Here is a 21,864-nt window from a genome sequence, read left to right as displayed (position 1 = left end):
GGGAGAGGCAGGGGGCTGAAATAAAGGAGAAGAGCTATCAATAGAGTTGCCAAAAGAAAAGAATGAAAAGAAGCATTTTTAAATGCACAAAAAAATCAGAAAAACAGGCCAGACAGAGAGTTTTGAAAGTTATTTGTTCAATTTAACACTTAAAAGGAAAAACAAGCTGTATGTAATAGAGATTTGTGATTTCATGTATAATCCTCTTTTTCTGTTCTAGTTTATATGCAGAAATGCACATCTTATTTGGTGTTTATTAAATTCAGAATAAAAATAAACATACATATATAAAAATATATATCATTCTTTGGGTTATTTGTATGTGTGTATGTGTGTATGTTTAAACCCAAGGGCATGGAAACAAGTGACAAGATGTCCTATATAGCGAACAGAAGTGCAGCAATGTGAAATGGGGCAGCTGCTAGGGAGTAGATAGAGCCCTAGGCTTAGACCCAGGAAGACGCATCTTCCCAAGTTCAAATCTGGCTTCAGACAGACCTGTGTGACACTGGGCAAGTCACTTCACCCTGTTTGCCTCAGTTTCCTCATCTATAAAATGAGTTGGAGGATGAAATGGCAAACTACTCCAATATCTTTGCCAAGATGGGAAGAGTCCAACATGACTGAAAAATCACTGAACTAGTCCCTTCATGAAGGCCCAGTTCTAGCCAAGCTGGCCTGTTAGCTGTTCCTCCACCTTAACACTCCCTTCGTAACTTATTGCAGACTATCCCCTTGTCTGCTTTGCACTCAACCCTGGTTCTCTGCATCTTTGCCTTCTTCAAGGTTCAGTTCACATGCTGTCTCCCCCAAGCTGTCTGCGCAGTCATCAGGGATCATTCCTTTCACTCCCTCAGTTTATCTTAGATTGTGCTTATTTTATACACATATCGTATCTTCCAGGAAAATGTAAGCTCCTTGAGGACAGGGGTGGTTTTTTTGGTCTTTGTATCTCCAGCCCCTAGCACAGGGTGCCTGGCACATAACAGGCACCAAATAAAGTCTGCACAACTCAAGTGACTTGCCACGTCAAATTTGGGGAATAGCTAGGAGTCTAATTTGGCTGAGCTATAGAGTGTCGGTAGTCACATGAAATAAAGCTGACAATGGGCTCCCCATTGCCTCTGAGACAAATAATAAGCTCTCCAGAGAAGCTCCAGTAGCTTGGTACTGGGCTTGCCTCTGTACCAGGGTGTCCTTAGGAATAATTCAATAACACAAACTTCCATACAACTTGCATTCTCACTTTCCCCCCTTATCGCTTTTTAACTTTTATTCTTCACTTGGCCTTGGCCCAAGATGGTGATGACTCAGGATAGAGAGAATGACATTTCTGATGATTCTGGTGCACATAGCAGGATGTATCCCTTCCTCTCCTCTCAGGGGATCTTGGGGAACATGTGCTTACAATGAACAGGGAGCCATAAAATAGAAGAGAGGAGTGTGGCATCTGTATCCTGCTTCTTTCTTCTGTTGCTCTCAAGAGTTAGACTTCCTGATCATCTTATGGGCAGTGAGTGGCTAATGCCCTGGATTTTGATCTTCCAGGCTTCCATGATGTAGAGTCCCAAAATGTGATTACCAAAGATCAGCCCTCTAGGGGGCAATCCAGATAATGTAGCAAGACAGAAAGTAGGTCCCAAGATAACCATTTATTTTTACTCTATCAGAATGGTGAGTTGAAAGGAAGACTGATTTCTCTCACTGTTAGAATCCCTTACCTATTATATTCTGTGATCCTCAGGTGGTGTACCAAATACACTCTCTTCCTTTATACCTTTTACATGAAGTTTGGGACTCACTTTTATAGCTGAATTTTCCCCTTAATTTTGTTTAGAACCAGACCTCCAAGGACCATCGTCTTCATTCTCTTTATTCTCCTTCTACTGAACCTTGTTCTCTAGCTCTGGAACTTTGAGCACTGTTAGGTGAGTTTTCACCTTATCTGACCAGGCCTCTGTAATGCTTTTTGGCCATTTCCAAATCACCAACTCCCTTCTAGCTCCCCTTTATGTGTGGTCTTTCCTTATTAGAATATAAGCTCACTGAGGACAGGGACTACCTTGTTTGCTCATATTTGTATCTCCAGCCCTTAGCACAGTTCCTGGCACCTAGCAGGGACTTGATCAATATTTTATCATCCATTCATTAACTAGTTCAATTTGTAGATTTGCCAGTTGAGTGCCCTCTGGTGGTCAATTAATTGAGTACTTATTACACAGAACTGTGCTAAGCACCGGGGAGATACAATTAGAAAATAAAGATAGACCCTGGATCTCACTTTCTAATGGTGAAGACTACATATGGAAAGATTTAGCTACAATTTATATGGAAAGATTCCATAGTTCTCAAGGTACAAAGGCAAAGCAGAAGGAAACGTTTCTTCATTAATGGTATTTCAACTGATCTAACTGTTCATTTCTGATGCTGAATCATTTGACAGTGTCAAAGACTTTAATGACAAAAACTTTCTTTCCTGGAGCTGTGGCTGTGGCAACGCAAGAAGCAATGGACAGACTGCCTCTTCATGGGACGGCTTCCCGGGATGATGGCTTTGGGAACTGGACTGGAAACATGACTATTCCAAAACCTTGTGGGTTGAGGGTTCTGGGCTGCCTCCATCAGGGTCTGAGGGGAGATGGTAGTCAAGGTGGGAGTGGAGATTTGACTTGGGTGGCACATGTTCTGCTGCTTCAACTAGGTTGGCATGTCTGTCCCCTGCATGGCCATTGGCTGGCAGTTGGTGAAGAGGGCTGGTCCATTCCCCATGTGATGGCTGGACTGACAGCAGTGGGCAGTCTGGGGCTGGGGGGTGGACTATTACTCCCATGTTTCCTCTGCTCATCTGCCTGTTGGTGTTAGTTAATCAGTAGTTATTGCTGGTGGTGATGATGAAGGTGGTGAAAAAAAATCAGTGATGACAGGGGTAGGGAGCATCCAGGCTGGAAGCAGATCTGGTGATCTGAGAGACACTGATGTTCTTTTTTATATGACATTAGATTAGTTTAGATAGATAGATATAACTACAGGTATAGATGCTATTACTATTATATTAGAAGCAACTGTGGTGCAGTGGAAAGAGCACTGAGTCAGAAAGATCTGAGTTCAAACCTGGCTTCAGAGGAATTATTATCTTTGTGGCTCTGGACAAGCACTAAAAATGGGGATAATAATAGCACCTACTTCCCAGAGTGGTTGTTAGGCTCAAATGAGATCATAATTATAAGGTGATTATTATTATAAAGATTTCTGACACATAGTAAGTATTATATAAATGTTTGTTATCATTATATTATCATCACTCAAATTCTCGAGCTCAGGGTCTGAGGGAGATGGTGGTCAAGGTGGTGATAGTGATGATTGGCGCTTCAGGGCCCATGCTATCTACTGTGTCTCCCTCGGGGTACTTTGCTACTTCATCTAGGCTGGTTTTGCTCCCGTGTGCGTGGCAGTTGGCTGGAAGTTGGCAACGACTGGCTTCACCACAGGAGCTGCTTCCCTAGATAATGTCTGAGCAAGACCAGTGGCCTGGGGGAAATGCTGGAGGAATATTAAAATGGGAATCCTACAGTCTTTTCAGAAGGCCATTCTCTCTGACCATCTTGGCATCCTCCCTGTTTCTCCATGCCTGAACCAGCACCTCTATGAGGGACTTCCAGAAAATATCTCCTAGTTCCTGGAAGTGGTAATCCATCCAACTTTAGAACTTCTACCCTGGGCTGTCTTGATTGGCGAGTACAAACTCAATTAGTCTACTGTGTAGAGCTGACTGCAGACCACCATATTAGACTATGCTTCATATTCAACCATCCCAGCTATCTTGCCATCAACCTTGTCACTTCCTATTTTTCCACCATTCCACCTTTTACCTCTTGGTCTGGGCTTACTCATCAAGTCAGTTCTGTCATAATACCATCATTCTTGGAAAGGACCTGTCAATTGACTCTCCTGTGGATCAGTTCAACATCCATACTCTGACATTCCCTTCCCTGGATTCCTCTACCATGTGTAGAGGTGTTCCCCATTAGAACATAAATTCCTTGAGGGCAGAGATCATTTTACTTCTTCAGTTATATCCCTAACTCTTAGCACAAAGCCCAGCACATCACAAGTGCTTAATAAATACTTTTGTCATTCATTCACTCATCCAACTCATGGACTAGAGGGACTCTGACAAGACCATGGGCTTGGTGGATCAAGTAGATGCCTCCTGAGGGACAATATTTTATACTCCCTTGCTGGATAAGTAGTATAATAAAATACCCTCTTTCTATAAATGTCAGGAAGGTAGTGTTTGGGCCATACAACCCAGGGGCACGAGGAAAAGGGCCACAAGGGATAAAAGGGGTCACATATTTAGCATCTCCTATGTGTAAGACATAGTGCTAGGAGCTAGAAACACCAATGCAGGGAGTTGATAAAGGAAATTTTTAACCAAGATGAACTTTTCAACTTCTTGATTGCATTTTTCTAGAAAGAGTGAAGAATATATCCACTGGAACTTTGTTGAGAACGCTAAATTCAACTGATTAAGTCTGCAAGGCTCGGCCTACTTCCATGAAGACTTCATTGGTTTGATGAAGGATCTGTTTAATTGATGGGGAATGACACTGTGACAGATTAGTTCTGCCTGGAGCAATTAGACTCTTATGGGAAGATCCTTAAAAGATAGTCATCACACCTCTTTTCCTTCCCTTTTCTTCTGGGACGTTCTGGAAAGCACAATAGTTGCTACCTAAGAGCAGCTTTGCAGAAGCACATGGCAAGGCAGACATATTCTTGCCTGAGTAGCCTGAAAGGGAAGTTCCCAGATCAAGTTGTTTCTGGACCTTTGCCTTTAGTTGTAGAAGGTGGGGGGGCGGGGAGGGGAATTTCACAGGCATAATTCAGAAATCTGTCCTAGCCAGAGAAGAGAGATTTCCTGGGCAATACCAGTATTAGAGGTTACCTTTGCAGCAAACCCAAGCATAAGAAGAGTCCTAGAATCTAGCCTTAAGACAGAGCCTTAGAGACAGAGAAGAGGATCATGAATCTGGCTACTGGTACTGGGCAGAACAGTGGCAAGGGACCAAAAGCCACAATATAGAGGACCAAAGGGCCTGGAATTTGTACTCTGCTATTAAAGGTAGCTATGCAGACAGTGAAGGTCATCTGGAAAGTCAAGTGATCCAACAGCACCAAATTTCCCTTCCAGGGGGAATAGTCTAAGACTACTAGGTCCAGAAAAAAATCTACACAGAAAGCAAAGATGGTCCAATGAATCTGGGGAGCTAGGGGAAGGATAATACATTCTCTCCTGTGGGAAGAGGGACACACCTGAATATTGTAGGGTAACCCCACCAGGGACCTCAACTAAATATTCCTTTGGAGTCTAAACCACAGGCAGGAGCTTCTGGTATGGAGGAATTTAGGACCCTGGTGGAAAAAAATTCTTTTGATAGTTTATGAGCTATTATGAGTGGTTTAATGTGTGTTCTGAACTTGTTTATGGGCTCCTGAGTCCTTTGTATTCTCTGCATTCTGCATGTCTTATTGAGGGATAAAATAAAGACTACTCTACACTGGTTAAATGCATTTGCCACCTTTAATACTTGTAGGGGATCTGAGGAGCCTTTTATATACCATTTGTAGACCTAAATGGTATTCAGAGATTTCCTGGAGTAAACTCTGGGAAAAGGAGAATATTTGGGCCAGGCCCCAAGATCAGACCAAGTCTGTTTAAAGAGATTGGGGGTAGGGGAAGGGTCCTGGAGGGGACACAACTATAAATATTACTTAGACTCTGCTTTTGAGGAGCTTACACGGGTTCTGGGTTCAAATAGTGACATTGCTACTTGCAAACTAGGTGATCTTGCTGCAAGACAACTAAACTCTTAAGAGATAGAGAATGGGTCTTAGAGTCAGGAAAGACCTGGATTCCAGTCCAGTCTTAGACCAGCTGTGTGGTCATAGGTGAATCTGTTAACCTTTTGGTGACCCTCTTAGACGGTAAGTAGGGGATGAATTGCAGACCTCTATCAATGGGAGAAGTTTCCATACTGACAGTTTCCTATCACAGTGAAATCACAGGTCCAGACTAAAACAAACAAATAAACAAACCAAAAAAAGAAATGAAACTGAAGGGATCAGACTATGTTATGTGATTGCTAAGGTCCCTTGCAGTTTTAAAAATTATGAGTTGGACAACATAAATATCACACATGTCAACAGAGAGAGGTGAAGAAGAATTTAAAGTTAGATAAAATTTCAAATAGAAAAAAAATTAGAGCTCATTCCCCAACTAGAATATAAGCTCTCTGAGGCCAGGAACTTGTTTCCATTTTGAATTGGTGTCCCCAGGTCCTACCATAGTGCCCTTCACAAATAAATGCTTGTTGGATCATTTTGCAGGTGGAGAAACTGAGGCCCAGAGAGAGGTTAGGTGACTCGTCTATCCTCAAGCCATAAAGGTAATGAAGTAAGTAGCTTACAGTTCTAGACTTGGGGGCAAGGCCTGGGCCCTTCTAGCTGGTCTGATCTGTGACCCCAGCTTGTCACCTCTTTCTTTCTCCTTGCCTGGGAACAATGTAATGAGCCCTTTTAGAACCAAAGACAAGAGGGATGTGTGTGTGTGTGTGTGTTTGCCCATTCATCGCTTTATAAAGAGATGATAAAACCTCTTACTCCATGACAGGGTGACCACCTGTTCCTTAGTGGGGGTGGTATGGAAGTGACAATGCCTATTGCTGAAGGAGGGTCATTACTCAGATGTTCTAAATGTACATTGATGGTGAATCACTCCAACCTTCCCAGCATCCCACTCCCCATTATCATAACTGGAAGCACTTAGCACTCTTCTCCCTTCCTATCAGTCATCTTCCCATTGTACCAAAAAGAAAACAGGTGGAGAGGGAGGCTTGTGAACATCTACAAAAGACCTCTCATCCTACCCACCAATTAGGGCTGTCTTCCAGGTTTTCTAACATGGCCTCTATACCCAGTGTTCATAGAGCTTTATCAGATTATGCTGAAATCCCTAAACCCCCCTCCACTAATCCTCATTAAAGATGAAGACCGATTGGGAGGCAAGGGAATCCACAATCATGGTAGAAGAAGAGACAATTTTGTCCTGGGGTTGGGGGCCTTGGTTTCCCTGAGGGGGGGTGGACACTCTGGAGGGCCTCAAAGTGGGCCTTTCCAGGGGTAGTGGCAGTAGGGGCCTCAAGGGATCACATCCTCCAAGCCAGGCTGATGGTGACTTCAGAGCTGAAGAGGTCCATTCTATAAATGGTGAAGCATACAACAAAAAGAAGAGAGGGAGGAGAGGATGGCCCACAGCCCTGACGCTGACGCTGTGTTAGTCACCCACAGACATCATGTCCAAGGGATTTAGATTGAATAGCCTTTTACCCTGGTACACGATCCAAGTTCCTTCCTTCGGCTCATTCTCATTCTTTTGCACAGTACTAAGAGTTGGGAGTGGCCTTAGAGATAATTTAGTGACCTCACCTAGGGATTCCTCACCTAGGATTCCCTGGACTTGTTTTTAGATATTTTGAGAAATGTTTTCCAATAGGATTTAGCTTGCTTTGTAGCCCTACGTACTTGTTTTATGCATTTCAAAACAGGATTTTTAGAAGAGGTCCACACACAGGCTTCACCAGACTGCCAAGGGGGTCCATGACTCACAAAAAAGCTAAGAACCCTATTTTAGTCCAACTATTTCATTTACAGATGGAAAAACTAAGGCTAAAGGAGGTAACACGCCCCAAGTCTCATGCTTAATCAGTGCCAGAGCTGGGATTTGGATGGAGACCAACTCCAAATTCAGGGTTCTTCCTACTGTACCCCACTACTCTCCCTTGGTGATCCCTTTGGAGGGAAAGTTCCCTCTCCTTGTTCTGAACACTCATGGCTTCCCATCCCCCCTTCTCCAATGCAAGGGCAGGATTCCCAGAAGGGGAGAAAAGCTGCCCAAGGGGAAAAAAACCACAAGTGTTTCTGCAGAAAAAGGAGAGCCTTATAAGGTGGAGGGGGGACCACATAAAGTCCCCTCCCCATCCCATCTCCCAGGGTGCTGAAAGCTTCCAGGAAGCCTGAGGGGGACCCAAGACTCAGAAGCCAAATTGGCCCTAAAGAGCCTGGGTCTTGACTTGGGCCAATTACTCCCCTATTCTCCCCCTTACCCTTTCTGCTGATCCACAGATGCCCAGGAATTGAAGGCAATGATGGGAAGGTCTTAGTCCTCGAACCCCAAAGGGTGGAGGATGAATAAAAGGAGGAAAGGGACAGAAAGAGAATCAGGAGAAAACAGGGATTGAGAGAGATATAAACTCATCAACTAAGACAAAGCTTCTAGAACGCAGGAAAGATGTTGAATAGGTGCTTAATAAATTCGGGTGGGACTTAACTGCCCCAGAGACAGTCTTTGACAGCGTTTATCTCTGAGTTCATCTCTGTCTCTCACTATAAAGTGACCTCCATCTCTGGAACGGTCACAGAGAGAGACAAATAGACACAGAAACCCAGTACAGAGTGCCAGACATGGGCAATCCATAGGGTTAACCCAGCCTATGGGGGGGATGGTGCCTGTTGTCTCAGACTGTCCCTGTCCCCAGCCCTATTCCCGTCTCCAAATGGCTAGGTCCTCCCCAGGAATTCTCAGCTGGTTACTCTTCCACACTCCCCCCACCCCCCTTTCTGGGCTAAGAATGACTATAGCCGGGCCTCCCCTCCCCTCCAACATCCCTCCCCCCACCAAGGTGGAAACAATGACTGCATCGGCTCCCAATACCAGGGGCCTGACATCACGGGGTTGGGGGAGGGGGGTGGGGTGGGGGAGGGGGGACTGGCTGACGTGGGGGAAGGGGAGGGGGGGATTGCTTCTCAGCCATTGGTGGGTCCTCTGGCCCAATGAGACAACCAGCCAGGGCTCATATGGGGAAGCCCAGAGTTCCAGCTTTCAAAAAGTTGCAGGGAAAATTTGAGGCCACTTCAGCAGCAGCAGCAGCAGCAGCAGACAGGCACCAGGAGAAACCCAGGCCAGGCTCCCCTCCACCGGCAGCAGCACCACCAGGATGTCTACTGCTCACTTCAACCGGGGCCCTGCTTATGGACTGTCGGCTGAGGTCAAGAACAAGGTAATTACCTTAACTCTATCATCTCGCTCAGTTTACCCAGGGTAGGATTCTTAGTCCTTAGCCTCCAAGGGAGAAATGTCATGTCCCAGGCCCACCTCCTGCCTTCCAGGCTCTGAGTTTCTTCCTCCTCCTTCAGTACTCCCCAGCCCCATCACTCGCTCTGGTTCTAGGCACCTGGAGGGAAGGATAATAAGGAGACTAATCCAGGGAGCCAGGCCTAGACCAGGGAACGAGGGCCACTGTCCTGAAGACCAAATGAGGGTCATTCTTGTCCAGCTCAAGCCCTGGATCTTTCTACCCACACCCAAATGAACTACCCGCACCATTCACTAGCTTCTGAAGTTTCTGGTCCAAAACCTGCCAGTGAGGAGTAATGGGGGCTCCCCAACAGTGATGAGATCTGAGTGAGACGAAGAGGAGAGGAAAGGAGAGGGTTTGGAAGGTGGAAGGGACAAGATGGAAGATGGAGGGGTGGAAGGGTCAGGGGAGAAGGATTGGAGGGGAAGGAGAAAGGGCAGAATGGGCAGAGGGGAACAGGAGACAGAGATTGAAGGGTCAAAGGCCTAGGCGTCGAAGGACTGGAGCAGGAAAAGGGTGCAGGGGAGAGGGCCAGAGTCTGGAGAAAGAAAGTTTGGATGGGCAGTAAGAAGGAGGGGATAGAGAAGAGAGGTTAGTGGAACAGGAAGTCCAAGACATGTCTGAGGGGTCTAGGTTGTGGGGTGGGTCCTGGTGCCTGAGGGAGAGAGGGCCTCAGCTGAGTAGGCCTTTTGAGGGAGTCCGGATTTGCTCAAACACCAATCTCATAACACTCCTCTTGGGAATATCTCCTCCCTAGAAGCCCTTACCCCCTGAGGACAGGATTTTGTGCCCTACTTTGTACCCTGTAGTTCAGCTTTTCACACCCATTCTCTTGTATAAGGTTAATCTTAAAGAGTATGGTGGGTGAAAGAAGGAAGAAGGGGATAGATTCCCCATGGGAGGAGAGGTACCAAACAACTAATGGTCCAGGAGAGGCAGGATCCTTTCCCTCAGCATCCCCCATCAGCCCCAGCTGAGGGCATCCCTCAGCTCCAGGGCCACCTGCAGGGAGATGCCTTGACCAGTAACTGAGAAATTTTAACTCTTCCACTATCCCTCATCAGACAGATATTAAGTCCTGGACCCCCGAACCCCAACATGGGGAGCAAAGCTGAATCTCAGAGGTTCTGAGTGACAATGAAAAGGCAAGAAGATATTAGGAGGCATTGGGACTATTTGGATACTTGGTTCTGAACTGTTATCATGAACTCTTCTAGAGCTCTGGGTTAGAAAACTCCCAAGGAGGTAGATCACCTTGTCACCTGCTTGAGCTTTTCCTGTTCTGGACTCCCAGGAGAACAGACTGGCTATGTTTTTGATGACAGGTGGCTGGGAATACCCAGAAAGGCCAACCTGTTGATAATGATGGCTAGCAGGAATCATCTCCACCCCATCCCCCAACAAGAGAACATGGGAGGCTTAAGAAGTTCAGACTGACTTCCAATCATTGTAGACTCCTGTTTATCCTCCAAATCCCCCAGGAACCTTTCTTCCTGGGTCTCAAATAACCTCACAGAGCAGCACTCTTCCTGATAGCCCCTGTCTCCTTTTCTGATGGAAAAGCTCAGTTCTTTGGAGAAAGAAACTTGGATGGGGGGAGGAGGATTGATCTTGGCTGGTGGGGCTGATGTCTTAGCTGGGTGGGAGAATTTTAAAATCCCAGACCAGCAGGAAAGGATCTTAGAAATTATTTTGTCTAAACTTCCTCCCTTCTCAGACAAGAAAACGGAGATTCCCCAGGGAATAAGGGGTCTTCCCCCCTCCCCCTCTCTTCCCTGTATAACAGAATTGGGAGAGAGGGGGAGGGGGGAGAACTTGGACTGCCCATCCCCCACTGGGACCCAGCTCCAGACTACCCCCTCTCTCCCTGGAGCACCCGGCAGAGCAGCCTCTCCATATAAGGATGCTCTGGGGGAAGCTGGGCAGGGAGGCCCAAGCTCTATATAAGGGCTGGTTTGCTTTATAAAGCAAACCGGAGCTGGAGGAGAAGTGGGGGCTGGGGGACCAGAGGGAGGGGCCGTTGTACAGGCTGGCAACGGATGCTCCTCAGGCCAGGTGAGTAGGAAGAATGGAGAGCTAGGCCCCTCCCCTCTTGTGGGAATCTGGCCCAATCCTTCCTCCCCCTCCTCCTTACCCCACTGCCCTGCCAGGGGCAGATCAGGCACTGGGCACCCCCTGCTGGCATGTTGGAGACTAAGGGGGCAGTGCTCAGGGCAGGCTTTCTACTTCCAACCCTCTTACTCCCTCTATCCAGGTCCAGAAGCCTTGGGGGAGGACCTGGGAGGTTAGTGGCCAAAGTGGGTGTTGAGATAGCCAGAGGACTTGTTTAGCCTAGTGAGATCATGATGGCACCATGTCTACATACTCTGTCTGTTAGTCTCTCTCTCTCTCACACACACACACACAAACACACACACACACACACACAAACACACCTCAAAACCCAGCATTGCCATAGGATCACCTGTCTTAGAAGCTATCAGCCATCTATGGAATTCCTGGTTGAAAGACTGGAAATGACTTCTCAGGATCTTCTCAACTCTGAGATCCGGAGATGTAGTTACAGAGGACTGGAGATGGAGAAGGTAGAGAAAAACAAGCCCCAGAAAGATGGCCAGACACATAGCTATCCTTGCATACTAACACACACACACACAGAGAGAACCCTAGGGAGAGACAGGGAAAGAGGAATGGGAAGGCTGCAGAATTAGGACATGCACAGTGAAACCCAGTGGTTGGTATGACCTCAAATGATGCTTCTGTGCTCAGGCCTTCTGCATTAGGTCCTCTGTCAAGACCCATGCTCAAGAAGGGATGAGAAGGGAAGAATCAGGGAATAGGGGCACTCAAGTTTGGTTAAGGGGATTGAAAGAATAACTTCCTCCCCTCCCCTGGGGCACTCCTTACATTTCTGCCCAATCCTTCCCTATTTCCCTATGCCAAACCTCTGGTATTCCTGGAATGGGCCCCCTGGGCAGGTGCTGAGCATGGTCCTGGCCTAATGCCTCCCCCCGCCCCTGGTCCCAGGGACAGCATTGCCTTAGTTGGGAAGAGAAAAGTAAACTGGCCTCTTCAGTCTTCGGGAGGGGATGGAGTGGGAGTGGGGGAGGCGGGGAGTCCTTTTCACAATGGGTACACTTCATTCTAGGCTCTTCTTGCCTTTAATACAGCTCAGGACAGAACCCAGATGTCTTGCCTCCCAGAATACACTGGGATACATTAACAGTTTTGCCCATCCTAATCCCAAATATAACCCAACTATTCTCGCCTCTCCTAGTACCTCCTTACACCATTGGCCATAGGAGTTATAGGGGATAGAAGTCCACTCACCATTCTCTCCCACTACCCAGCTGGCCCAGAAGTACGATCCCCGACGGGAGCAAGAGCTGCGGGCATGGATTGAGGAGGTTACTGGAAGACGCATAGGTCCCAACTTCATGGACGGTCTCAAGGATGGAATCATCCTCTGCGAGTAAGAATGGGGAAACTAGCTGGGATTCTATGATGCAGACCCTTAGTTTGGAATGTTGGATCCCCCACCCCCAAATGTCCAACCTTGAGTAGGAAATTCTGTTCTCTTCCTTTGGTTGAGAAATGTAGTGGAAAGAATCCTAGATTTAGAGTCCAGAACCTGAGATCAAATCCTGACCCTGCCACTTACTAGCTACTTGACACTGGGAGGTGATTGGAGGTAGGGTGGCATATGAAAGCTGCCATCTAGTATTCAAAGCGTCATCGAGTGGTGACTTGTTTGCTCACAGAAGGCCAAACTAGAAGCGAGTGGAAGGAAGCTGAAGGGAGACAATCTCAGCTCACAATGAGTAAAAACTTTTTAATAAGTAGAGCCATCCAAAAGAATGGAGCGGTTTCAATAACTGGCCCCCAATCCCTGGATTAGAGGGAAAACAGAATGACTACTTGTGGTAGAGAGAGCATCCTGCTTGACATGGCCTTTGAAGTCTGTAACAGCTCTGGGCCAAACCAGTCTTTGTTCCTTTTAGGTTTATCAATAAACTGCAACCCGGCTCAGTGAGGAAGGTGAATGAGTCCACCCAGAACTGGCACCAGGTACAACCCAGCACTGTCCTCTTCCAATCCCTAGCAGTTTGCTTGTCTCCCTTTCTCCTCTCTGACCTCTCTATTCTCTGATCTTTCTAAGTTGGAAAATATCGGAAACTTCATCAAAGCCATCACCAAATACGGAGTGAAACCTCATGACATCTTTGAGGCCAATGATTTGTTTGAGAATACAAACCATACGCAGGTGCAATCCACCCTCATTGCCCTGGCCAGCGTGGTGAGTAGTGACGGAGGGGAGCTTTTAATTGGGGGAGGGGGAAACAGGGACCAGCGGCTCAGTCCCCACTGCCTTGATCTCCACAGGCCAAGACAAAAGGGAACAAGGTGAATATGGGAGTGAAATATGCAGAAAAGCAGGAGAGGAAGTTTCTGCCAGAAAAGCTGAAAGAAGGACGGAACATTATAGGCCTGCAGGTGGGTAGGAGCTGCTGGTAGCCATGGGCTTCAAGAAAATGTGGAGGAGTGATCCCAAGGCCTGGGGGGGTGGGGTTGCTCTTGCCCCCAATACTCTGCTGACTTTGCTAGGCTGGTTGCCTGGCTCATGTCCAGATTAGACTACTGCTGTACTAAGGTTAGTACCTTGGGAGGATGCCCAGGCCAGTACCTGCTGTCCTAAGGCTCCTGGATGTGTGTCTCCCTAGATGGGCACCAACAAGTTTGCCAGCCAGCAAGGAATGACAGCATATGGTACCCGCCGCCACCTTTATGACCCCAAGCTAGGCACTGATCAGCCCTTGGACCAGGCTACCATTAGTCTGCAGATGGGCACCAACAAAGGTGCTAGCCAGGTAAGTCAAATAGGTAATGCACAAAGGCATCTGGGAGGTGGGAGAATGCAATGCATAGCTTTGAGTACCCCACCTTAAACCTACTGTCTTTGAGGGCCCCCTCCACTGGCAAGCAAGGCTCTGAGCACCTTGGAGAGTACATGGTGCTCCCAGCCCTTGCCCTGCACACCTGGCCCAGGTTAGAAGTGCCATTCTGTTCCTTCCCACTGCAGGCAGGCATGACAGCCCCTGGGACCAAGCGGCAGATCTTTGAACCAACACTGGGCATGGAACACTGTGACACACTCAACGTTAGCCTGCAGATGGGCAGCAACAAGGGGGCATCCCAGCGTGGCATGACGGTGTATGGCCTGCCCCGCCAGGTGTATGATCCCAAGTATTGCCTGACCCCTGAGTACCCGGAGTTGGGTGACGAGCCCACTCACAATCATCACTCGCACAACTACTACAACTCTGCGTAGGTGTGCCAACCCAGAACCCCAGGAGGGAGTCAGCAGCTGCTCTAGGGGCCTGAAGAATGACCAGGCCCAACCTGCCTTACCACCATGCCTCAAGAGTGTATCCTTCCAGCCAGGGTGCATAGTCTGGGGGACATAAGGATTTGGGGAGTGGGCTGTGGGAGCCAAGAGAAGGGGGAGACAGAGGGAGAAGTAAGGAGGCTCTCTCCTCCTTCCCCTGCTCCTTAGACCCCCTGTAAAAAACCTCACCCTGAGCCTGCTGCATTCTTGGGTCTGCTTTCCACCCTGCCTCTTGCTCAGGGCTAAGGCCCCATTTTCCCCAGAGGTCAGTGTAGGAGTAAGGAGGTCTCTTCCTAGGGGTGAAGGTGAAACCTTAAATACACCAAATATAACAAGGCTGGACAATACTCCCAACAGAAAAGCCTCAAGAAATCCAAACTACTGAGTGGAAATGGAATTGCTGTATGTCTCCCTTACCCTGAGGACTCCCCCTCCTTATCCCATCCTTACAACCCTGACTCCCCAAAGCAAACTTGTCTTGGACTTCTCCCTTCCCAATCCCAGCGCAGTGAGCACAAACTGCATGCCAAAAGGCCAAGCGGACACACTCGGTTTTGCATTGACTGGCATTCCTGAAGGCGTTTGTTAAGTGAGCACTTTCTTTTTTTAATTTCACTGGAGCACAATAAAAATCTACAAAAACCACTCTTAGCTCCCAAAGCCTACTCCATTTCTAGCTCCAGCATCCTACAGGCCCCTGCATTTACCTTCTCCTCTCTTCCCTTCCCCATCCACCCTCAACCAGGAGTGAGCACCACCAAATGTCCTAGTCGGTGTATTTGATTCGGGAGTTGGGGGTGGGGAAGAGTATGAGATCTGAAGTCGAAGGATCTGAGTGAATCCTAGATCGCCTTACTGTATGACTTTGGACAAGTCACTTCACCAGGTCAACCTTCAGTTTCTACCTCTGCTACAAAAGGGAGTGATTAGATGATCTCTAAGGTTTCTTCTTGCTCTTCAGTTTTATTTCTGGGGAACCTCCATCACCAAGAAGCAAAATTTAAGGAAGGAGGAAAGGAAAGGGAGAAAGAGAGGGAGAGAGGAAGGATTTATTTAGCACCTACTATGTGCTATGCACCAAGTATTTTAGAAATACTCTTGATTCTCATAACAACCCTTGAAGGTAGCATTTATTAAGAATTTACTATGCTAAGTACTGGGCACACCAATTCAAAGCAAAAAGAAAGTTCTCCCTTAAAGAGAGGGATGAGGCCAGGCCAGGCCATGGTCAAGTACAAAGGTCTGGTCTCCTCTCTAGGGAGAGGTCCTCTGACAGGACAATCTATGGTCTGAGAGGATGAGTAAGGAGGAACATGTTGGACAGTGACTCAAAGGCAAATACTTCCCATATTGGTGCAGGACCCAGGCCAGGAGTGGGGAACCTGTGGCCTCGAGGTCCTTGGGTGCAGCCTTTTGATTGATTCCAAGTTTTACAGAATAAATCCTCTTATTAAGGGGATTTGTGCTGTGAAGTTTAGATTCAATCAAAGGGTCACACATGAGGGCTCAGGGGTCCACAGGCAGCCTCGAGATCACAGGTTCCCCACCCGTGGCCTAAGGTATCCTCTTCATCAGTACTCCAAGACTGAAAATAGGTTTGTGGCCACATACATACTGGTTTCACTTGCAACACAGATTGTCCAGGCGTATGCCAGTTCTTGGGGCTTGAGGGAGAGAAAGATGCAGTAGCCGTGGTCCCAGAAGAGGGAAAGGGATGAAGTATGGTGGGAAGAAAGGGGGTAGTTAAAAGAGGATGATCTACATCAGACTCAGCCTCTACTCCCACCTAATAAACCAGATTCCAAGAAGTCTTGGCTCTTGCTGTCTCTTGTCTTAATCCTTGCCAAGGGTCCCTGGCGCCTCTCCTGCCCCCAGGCCAATAGAGAAAGTCATACCAAGGATCCGAGTCTCCTTGGGAAAACAGCACCATATTAGCACTGAACCTCGAGGAGCTGAAGACATAGATTGGGAGGGGGAAAGGGGCAGATGCCTGCCTCCCCCAAGGAATGGGAAAACGGGAACAGCTGGGCCCAAACCCAATAGACATCCTAGTCCCCTCCTCCCTCTCCCTGGGACTCAGTAGGATGTTTAGGCAGCCATCTGACCAGGAGCTTCAGATGGTGCTTTTTATACAGAAACCATCCCTGCTCCTTGGTGCTGAGTCACACGAGGAGTTTGAGATAGGGAGATGCTGAATGGCATGGGGGAATGGGGCTCTGGGTAATGAGGGTTGTACTGAGATTCCCTTCTAGCTAAGCTTATGTTCTGTCCATTGGCTAGCTGGCCTATGGACCGTATGCTTTTAAAGGAACCTTTAACCAAACTTGGTAGCTACCAGAAGCGTGACGTGGACAGGATTAGCTTGCTGTCCATTTGTCCTGATCTGCCTTAGGTTCTAAAGCCAGGCAAGAAGGCAGCTGTGAGTTATACCAGAAAAGCAAAGGCCCTGTACACAGTGATCGCCAGCACTTGATGCACTGCATGAGAAACCGGTGTAAGGAGCAAGAAAGGCTTTCGGTGCTTCTGTCTCGAGGCAAAAATCTTACTGAGAGATTGCTGAAGCTCTCCCTTCCTCCCCCACCATCTAGCTCAAGTGCCTGGCTTTGGATTTCTGTGGCCTGAAAGTTCTGTCCCCAGCCATATTGAGTAGAAGCCAATAACTACACAGACTAAAATTCTTCAGAGTCGTTTATTAAAGGGACACTGATAGTTCCTCTCCCTCCACCTGCCTACCCCCTCAACCCACCAAACCCCAATCTTTCTCAGCAAGATCAATATTATTTATAGTAACTGACAGGAGGGACTTTTAGACAGCCTGAAATCAAGTCACTTCAGGAAGGGGAGGAAAGATTACAGTTAAAATGAAAGAGGATAAAACCAATCAAGTGCTATGTCCCAGTGGCAGGAGCCACTCTGGTGCTCTTCTCTTCCCCCAGACCTGGCTGACTGTTGCTAGCTCAAAAACCAGGTACTGCTGGAGTTCTGAGACAACTCAGCCACATCTGACTGATGTTAAGGCCACGGTATCTGCACCTCCCCTGGGGGGAGGGCCAAATCTGGTCTCAAGAGGTCTGGGGAATAGAGGAATCTGCCCCACGCCCTCAGAGACCCATGGCAGCTGCCTAACTTAATGCCTTCAACCACTGCCCCTCCCACCTACAAATCAATGCAGATGCCAGTCCAAGAACTTCAGGAATAGGGAGAGGCCTAGCTCAGGCCAGTGCTACAGAGGGAGCCATTCTTCTTCCACAGTTCTGGAGAGAAGCAATGGGGGTGGATGGGGGTGGACCCTGGGTCAGGGAGGGGACAATTGAACCTTAGGAGTCACTTCCTTTATAGTCTTAGGAAAGTCTTCCAGCTACTCAGGGCCCAATGGGATGCCCACCCTTGACAGCAAGCAGGCCGGGTCCTCAAAGCCACTACTGATTGGCCGCTTCACAGGCATCTATCCAGTCGCTGTATACATCCACGGGTTCTGACAGATCTGTGGAGTCCAAAGTCAAGGAGGCCACCAGCTTGAAGGACAGGTCAGAATCATGCAGAGGGCACCAATTTCCCCTGTGATGTCCACAAGTGGATGGTACTTACCTCACAGCTTAACCCCTACTAAAAACTCAAACCTCTCCTCTAACCCTTCTACGAAGATTGCAAGATCTCTAGCATGAGTTTACCTGTCCACAGCAGGGATTTGGGCAATGGATCCTGGAGTAGGGGTAGAAAGCTTGAATGAGTATATACTAACTGCTTCTCATCAACTAAACCCTTTTCTCTCTTCTACTATAAATAATTTCTCACCCACTGACTTGGCCCGCTGCTCCAAGGGGCTAGCAATTAGGGAAAGACATCATTTCGGAAAAGAGGCTTTTCCGAGAAGGATACACGTGATAGGTGTCTGAAATTCTTCCAAGCACACTGTGCAGGATATAACACCAGTGTTGCGTGCTCGATCCCTGAAATAAAGACATACGCATAAGCAAAGAGGCAAAAGCAAATGGAGGGACGTGCTTCAAACCATGTATTATCTATTTGTATACACCCACAAAGCATATATCTCTCCTGACAAAATCCTTGCGATCACTGGTACTGAGTACATTTCTTGGCTGGTGATCCTCTGCTGGGGGGAACCAAGTTTGGCCTCTGGGAGGAACCAGAGCTGGGTCCTAAGCTACTGGATCTAGTAACAAGGATGGAGGAGGGCTAAGGGTCAGAAGGAAAAAGAATGGTGGTAACCAATGAAACAACTGTCCAGCCTGAGCTAGGGTAATATGTCACTTGTATGCCAGGTATTTACAGGACTGTTCCATCAAACAGACCCATACTCTGTCTGGGGTCCAGCAGGACCCAAACCCTAACCCTAAGTGCACACCAATAATTTGGCCCACAAGGTCACTGGCAATGACAAGCCCCACAGTGACCCCAACTACCAGAAGGGAGGGATGCGCTAACTAAAGGAGCCAACAGTTTTTAGTCTTTCTTCTCTGGAGACTAGCCCTGCTTTCAGGAGTTATCAGGTCATTGGTTAGAGGTTTTCCTGATGTTAAAAAGACAAAACACGTGAAAGTGGCTGAGAATGAATGGGAATCTACTGTGACTGACTGCATTTGGCTGTCAGTCCAACCTAAGATCCCCAACAGAACTCAGCAGGAAGCTCCTTTGGGGAGGGAAACAATGAGGCACTATTATTCTCTGAGTCTTTGCCTAGAAAGTAGCTCACCGAAGCCCAAAGGTCATGACCTCACCCTTCCTTCTCGGCTGACCCCCATGGCCATGACCACTAGCTCCTTACTCACATCTTTACATCACAAGACTTCTCATGGTTGCAGAAGGGACAAGTGAACTGGGTCTCCAACGTGCCAGTCATTTTCTTCTTCGGAGGAGGCTTTCTCTTAGACTTTCTTCGGCCCATCTTCCTGGAATAGCAGGCCTAGAGAGAACAAATATTCCTGCTGTTACTGGAGAAAGATGGAAAAGGCTCTTCAAGGAGCTTTGAGGGAAATGGCCAATTAGGCCACAAAAAGGGCCCTTGGTTATCTGAAGTGCATAGCCACGTGGTAAGGCTCAGCTCCTAGTATGCATACATAAGTTGTCTGCCATTCCAACCCACAAAGTAAGATCCTGAGGGTAAAGATTTAATTTTTGTCTTGATATTCCTATCACCTAACACGGTGCCAGTGTATACAGTAGAGGTTTATAAATGATTGAATGAAAAGGTGTCCAGCCCTCAAGGACCTGACAGAATCAAAGCCAGTTCAAATTCCACAGGCTTGGCTCCAGGGCAAGAGAACCAATGTGGATAACATATGGTCAAACACAAAGTGCTCTGGTAAACAGAAACTTTTCAGCAGTCAAAAATCTGGTCCTTTCTTTGGCTGAAAACTAAGTTAAATACATAGATGTCAAAGCTGATGAGTCTTAAGCCAAGGCATTCCCAGAGTACTGAATTTAAAGTTAGAAGGCCTTGATTAGAATCCCAGATCTGCCACTCACTAGCTTCTCTGACCTTGGGCAAGTCACCTATCTTTTCTGGGCTTCAGTCCTCCGTCAGTAAGATGAGAAAGGTGGATTTGATATCCCCTAACCTCACTTCCCATTTAAATTGTATGAATACACAATTTCCAAGCCTTGAAAGTCTCTTCAGACTATCTCACTGGCTGCAGCAAAACCATCCCAATTGTAGAAAACTCACAAAGTCCTTCTATCTCCTCCAAGGATTCCCAAACGTAAAACCTACAGCCTCCAGGCCAGCTATCTATGCACATGGACACCTAGCTACCCTAGAGAACTAGGAACTAAAGATGGTGTGGAGAGGTCATCCTGGAGGATGGCTGAAGTTTGCCCAGGGTGCCCAATGAGCAATAGGACCTTCCCCTTCTCCATGAGAAGGGTAATGGGAGCAAAGAAAGATGACATAAAAATCACTCAATATAGGAGATTTAATTACTTCACTTCCAGTCTAGTCTAGACTTTTCTGAGTCAGAAAAAAGAAGCAGCCCTTGTCCCATTTGTGGAGGCCTATCTTGTTCCCTCTCTGTTTCTAAGTCCCTCTTCCCAATACAAAGATTCCCACCTCCTTCTCCCAGTCTTCAAAATTTGTGAAAAGTCCTACCTGGCTTACTGTATTACCTTGTTAGAGTTCCTCCAAGCTCTGTGCATAAGGCCCTAGGTTGGTCAACATTTATTAAGTGTTTACTAACATATCTATATATCTATACATATATATAGATATAGATATATAGATATATATGTAGGCTCTTAGTGAGTCCTGGTGTGACTACCTTTCATTGAAAGGTTTATTAAAAAGCAAAAGACAAGAGTCTCCTCCCACTGCCCGATTGGTGGCGGGAGAAAAAAAACTGCTCTGGGAATGGGGTGGGGTGGGGTCAGAAAATCAGAATTCCCATTTGCTACTCCCTAGCTGTGCAGGTAAGTCACTCTCCCTCTCTGGTCCGGTTTCCCCAGCGGAGAAGACAACGGAGGTGACGATCTTAGAGGTCCTTTCCTGCCCTGATCCGGTCTAACCGGGTTGTGTGATCGTGGTTGCTAAGGAAGCAGGTCCACGTGGCCAGGCTCGGCTCTCCCTGCTTGCAAACCCGCCCGAAGGCGGCTCTCAATAGCTCTCATCCATCAAGATACTTACAACCGAAGCCCAGCCTCTCAGGAACTAGGCCGGGGCTCCGGCACCGCGGAGCCGTCCCCCGGGTTGGGAGCGCAGTCCGGGTGACCACGGGGGTCCTCCCTGGGGAAGGAGGCCAGGCCCCAACTGCGCCAACAACCACGGACCGCGCCTCTCCTCGTCCCCGCCAGCGGGGGCGCATCCGTCCCCTGTCTCCCCCCGAATCCCCGCCCTCCGGTTACTCACCTGTCAAGCCCAAGGATCGGAGAAAGGAACCGAGTTCAGCTGGGCCGAGCTTCGCTCCAGCAGCAACGCCTCGCCGAGCTCTCGCCCGAGCTCGATCGCTGCCGCGTCGATCCTATAGACAGCAAATTTCCGACTCCAAAGCGGAAGCGAAAACCTTTCCTTTTCTGCAGCTCCGGAGAAGCTAAGAGTCACACAACAAATGCGAGTGCACTAGAACGAGCCGAGGGAAGAAAGACAGGTATATGAGAGGAAAGTTGAGCCAGGCACCACCCCCTTTTTCCTGTGCCGCCAATAGGAGCTTTCAAACTCGTAGGCCCGCCTATTCGCGCGTGCGCAAAAGGAGATACCCATAAGTCCGCGCGGTAAAGATTCACACCTTGCGTGAGGAAGGAAGAGACACGCCTGCGCAACAGGCCCCCTTC

At 47.9% G+C, this 21,864-nt stretch overlaps 2 protein-coding genes across 3 annotated transcripts; one reads left to right on the top strand and one right to left on the bottom strand.

Moving 5' to 3' along the window:
- Nucleotides 1–8,942: 8,942 nt before the first annotated feature.
- CNN1 (calponin 1) lies at nucleotides 8,943–15,228 on the top strand. Of its 2 annotated transcripts, none has more exons than XM_072602266.1 (7): nucleotides 8,943–9,119; nucleotides 12,548–12,669; nucleotides 13,199–13,265; nucleotides 13,357–13,494; nucleotides 13,581–13,691; nucleotides 13,919–14,065; nucleotides 14,278–15,228. In XM_072602266.1, exons 1-7 carry the CDS (start codon nucleotides 9,057–9,059, stop codon nucleotides 14,524–14,526), a joined length of 897 nt encoding a protein of 298 aa, XP_072458367.1. In that variant the 5' UTR covers nucleotides 8,943–9,056; the 3' UTR covers nucleotides 14,527–15,228. The 2 variants fall into 2 exon arrangements, with proteins under 2 accessions (XP_072458367.1, XP_072458368.1); XM_072602267.1 differs by lacking the exon at nucleotides 8,943–9,119 and adding an exon at nucleotides 11,201–11,252.
- Nucleotides 15,229–17,253: 2,025 nt separating this feature from the next.
- ELOF1 (elongation factor 1) lies at nucleotides 17,254–21,580 on the bottom strand. Its single transcript, XM_072602268.1, has 4 exons — nucleotides 21,443–21,580; nucleotides 19,374–19,507; nucleotides 18,463–18,533; nucleotides 17,254–18,067 (listed from the first exon to the last, which is right to left on the bottom strand). Exons 2-4 carry the CDS (start codon nucleotides 19,487–19,489, stop codon nucleotides 18,003–18,005), a joined length of 252 nt encoding a protein of 83 aa, XP_072458369.1. The 5' UTR covers nucleotides 19,490–19,507; nucleotides 21,443–21,580; the 3' UTR covers nucleotides 17,254–18,002.
- Nucleotides 21,581–21,864: the final 284 nt, after the last annotated feature.

This window comes from Notamacropus eugenii, chromosome 4 (genome assembly GCF_028372415.1).
Source record: "Notamacropus eugenii isolate mMacEug1 chromosome 4, mMacEug1.pri_v2, whole genome shotgun sequence".
Classification (NCBI taxonomy): domain Eukaryota; kingdom Metazoa; phylum Chordata; class Mammalia; order Diprotodontia; family Macropodidae; genus Notamacropus; species Notamacropus eugenii.
The sequence above is the reverse complement of the archived record's forward strand: the minus strand, read 5'-3'. Positions and strand labels throughout refer to the sequence as shown.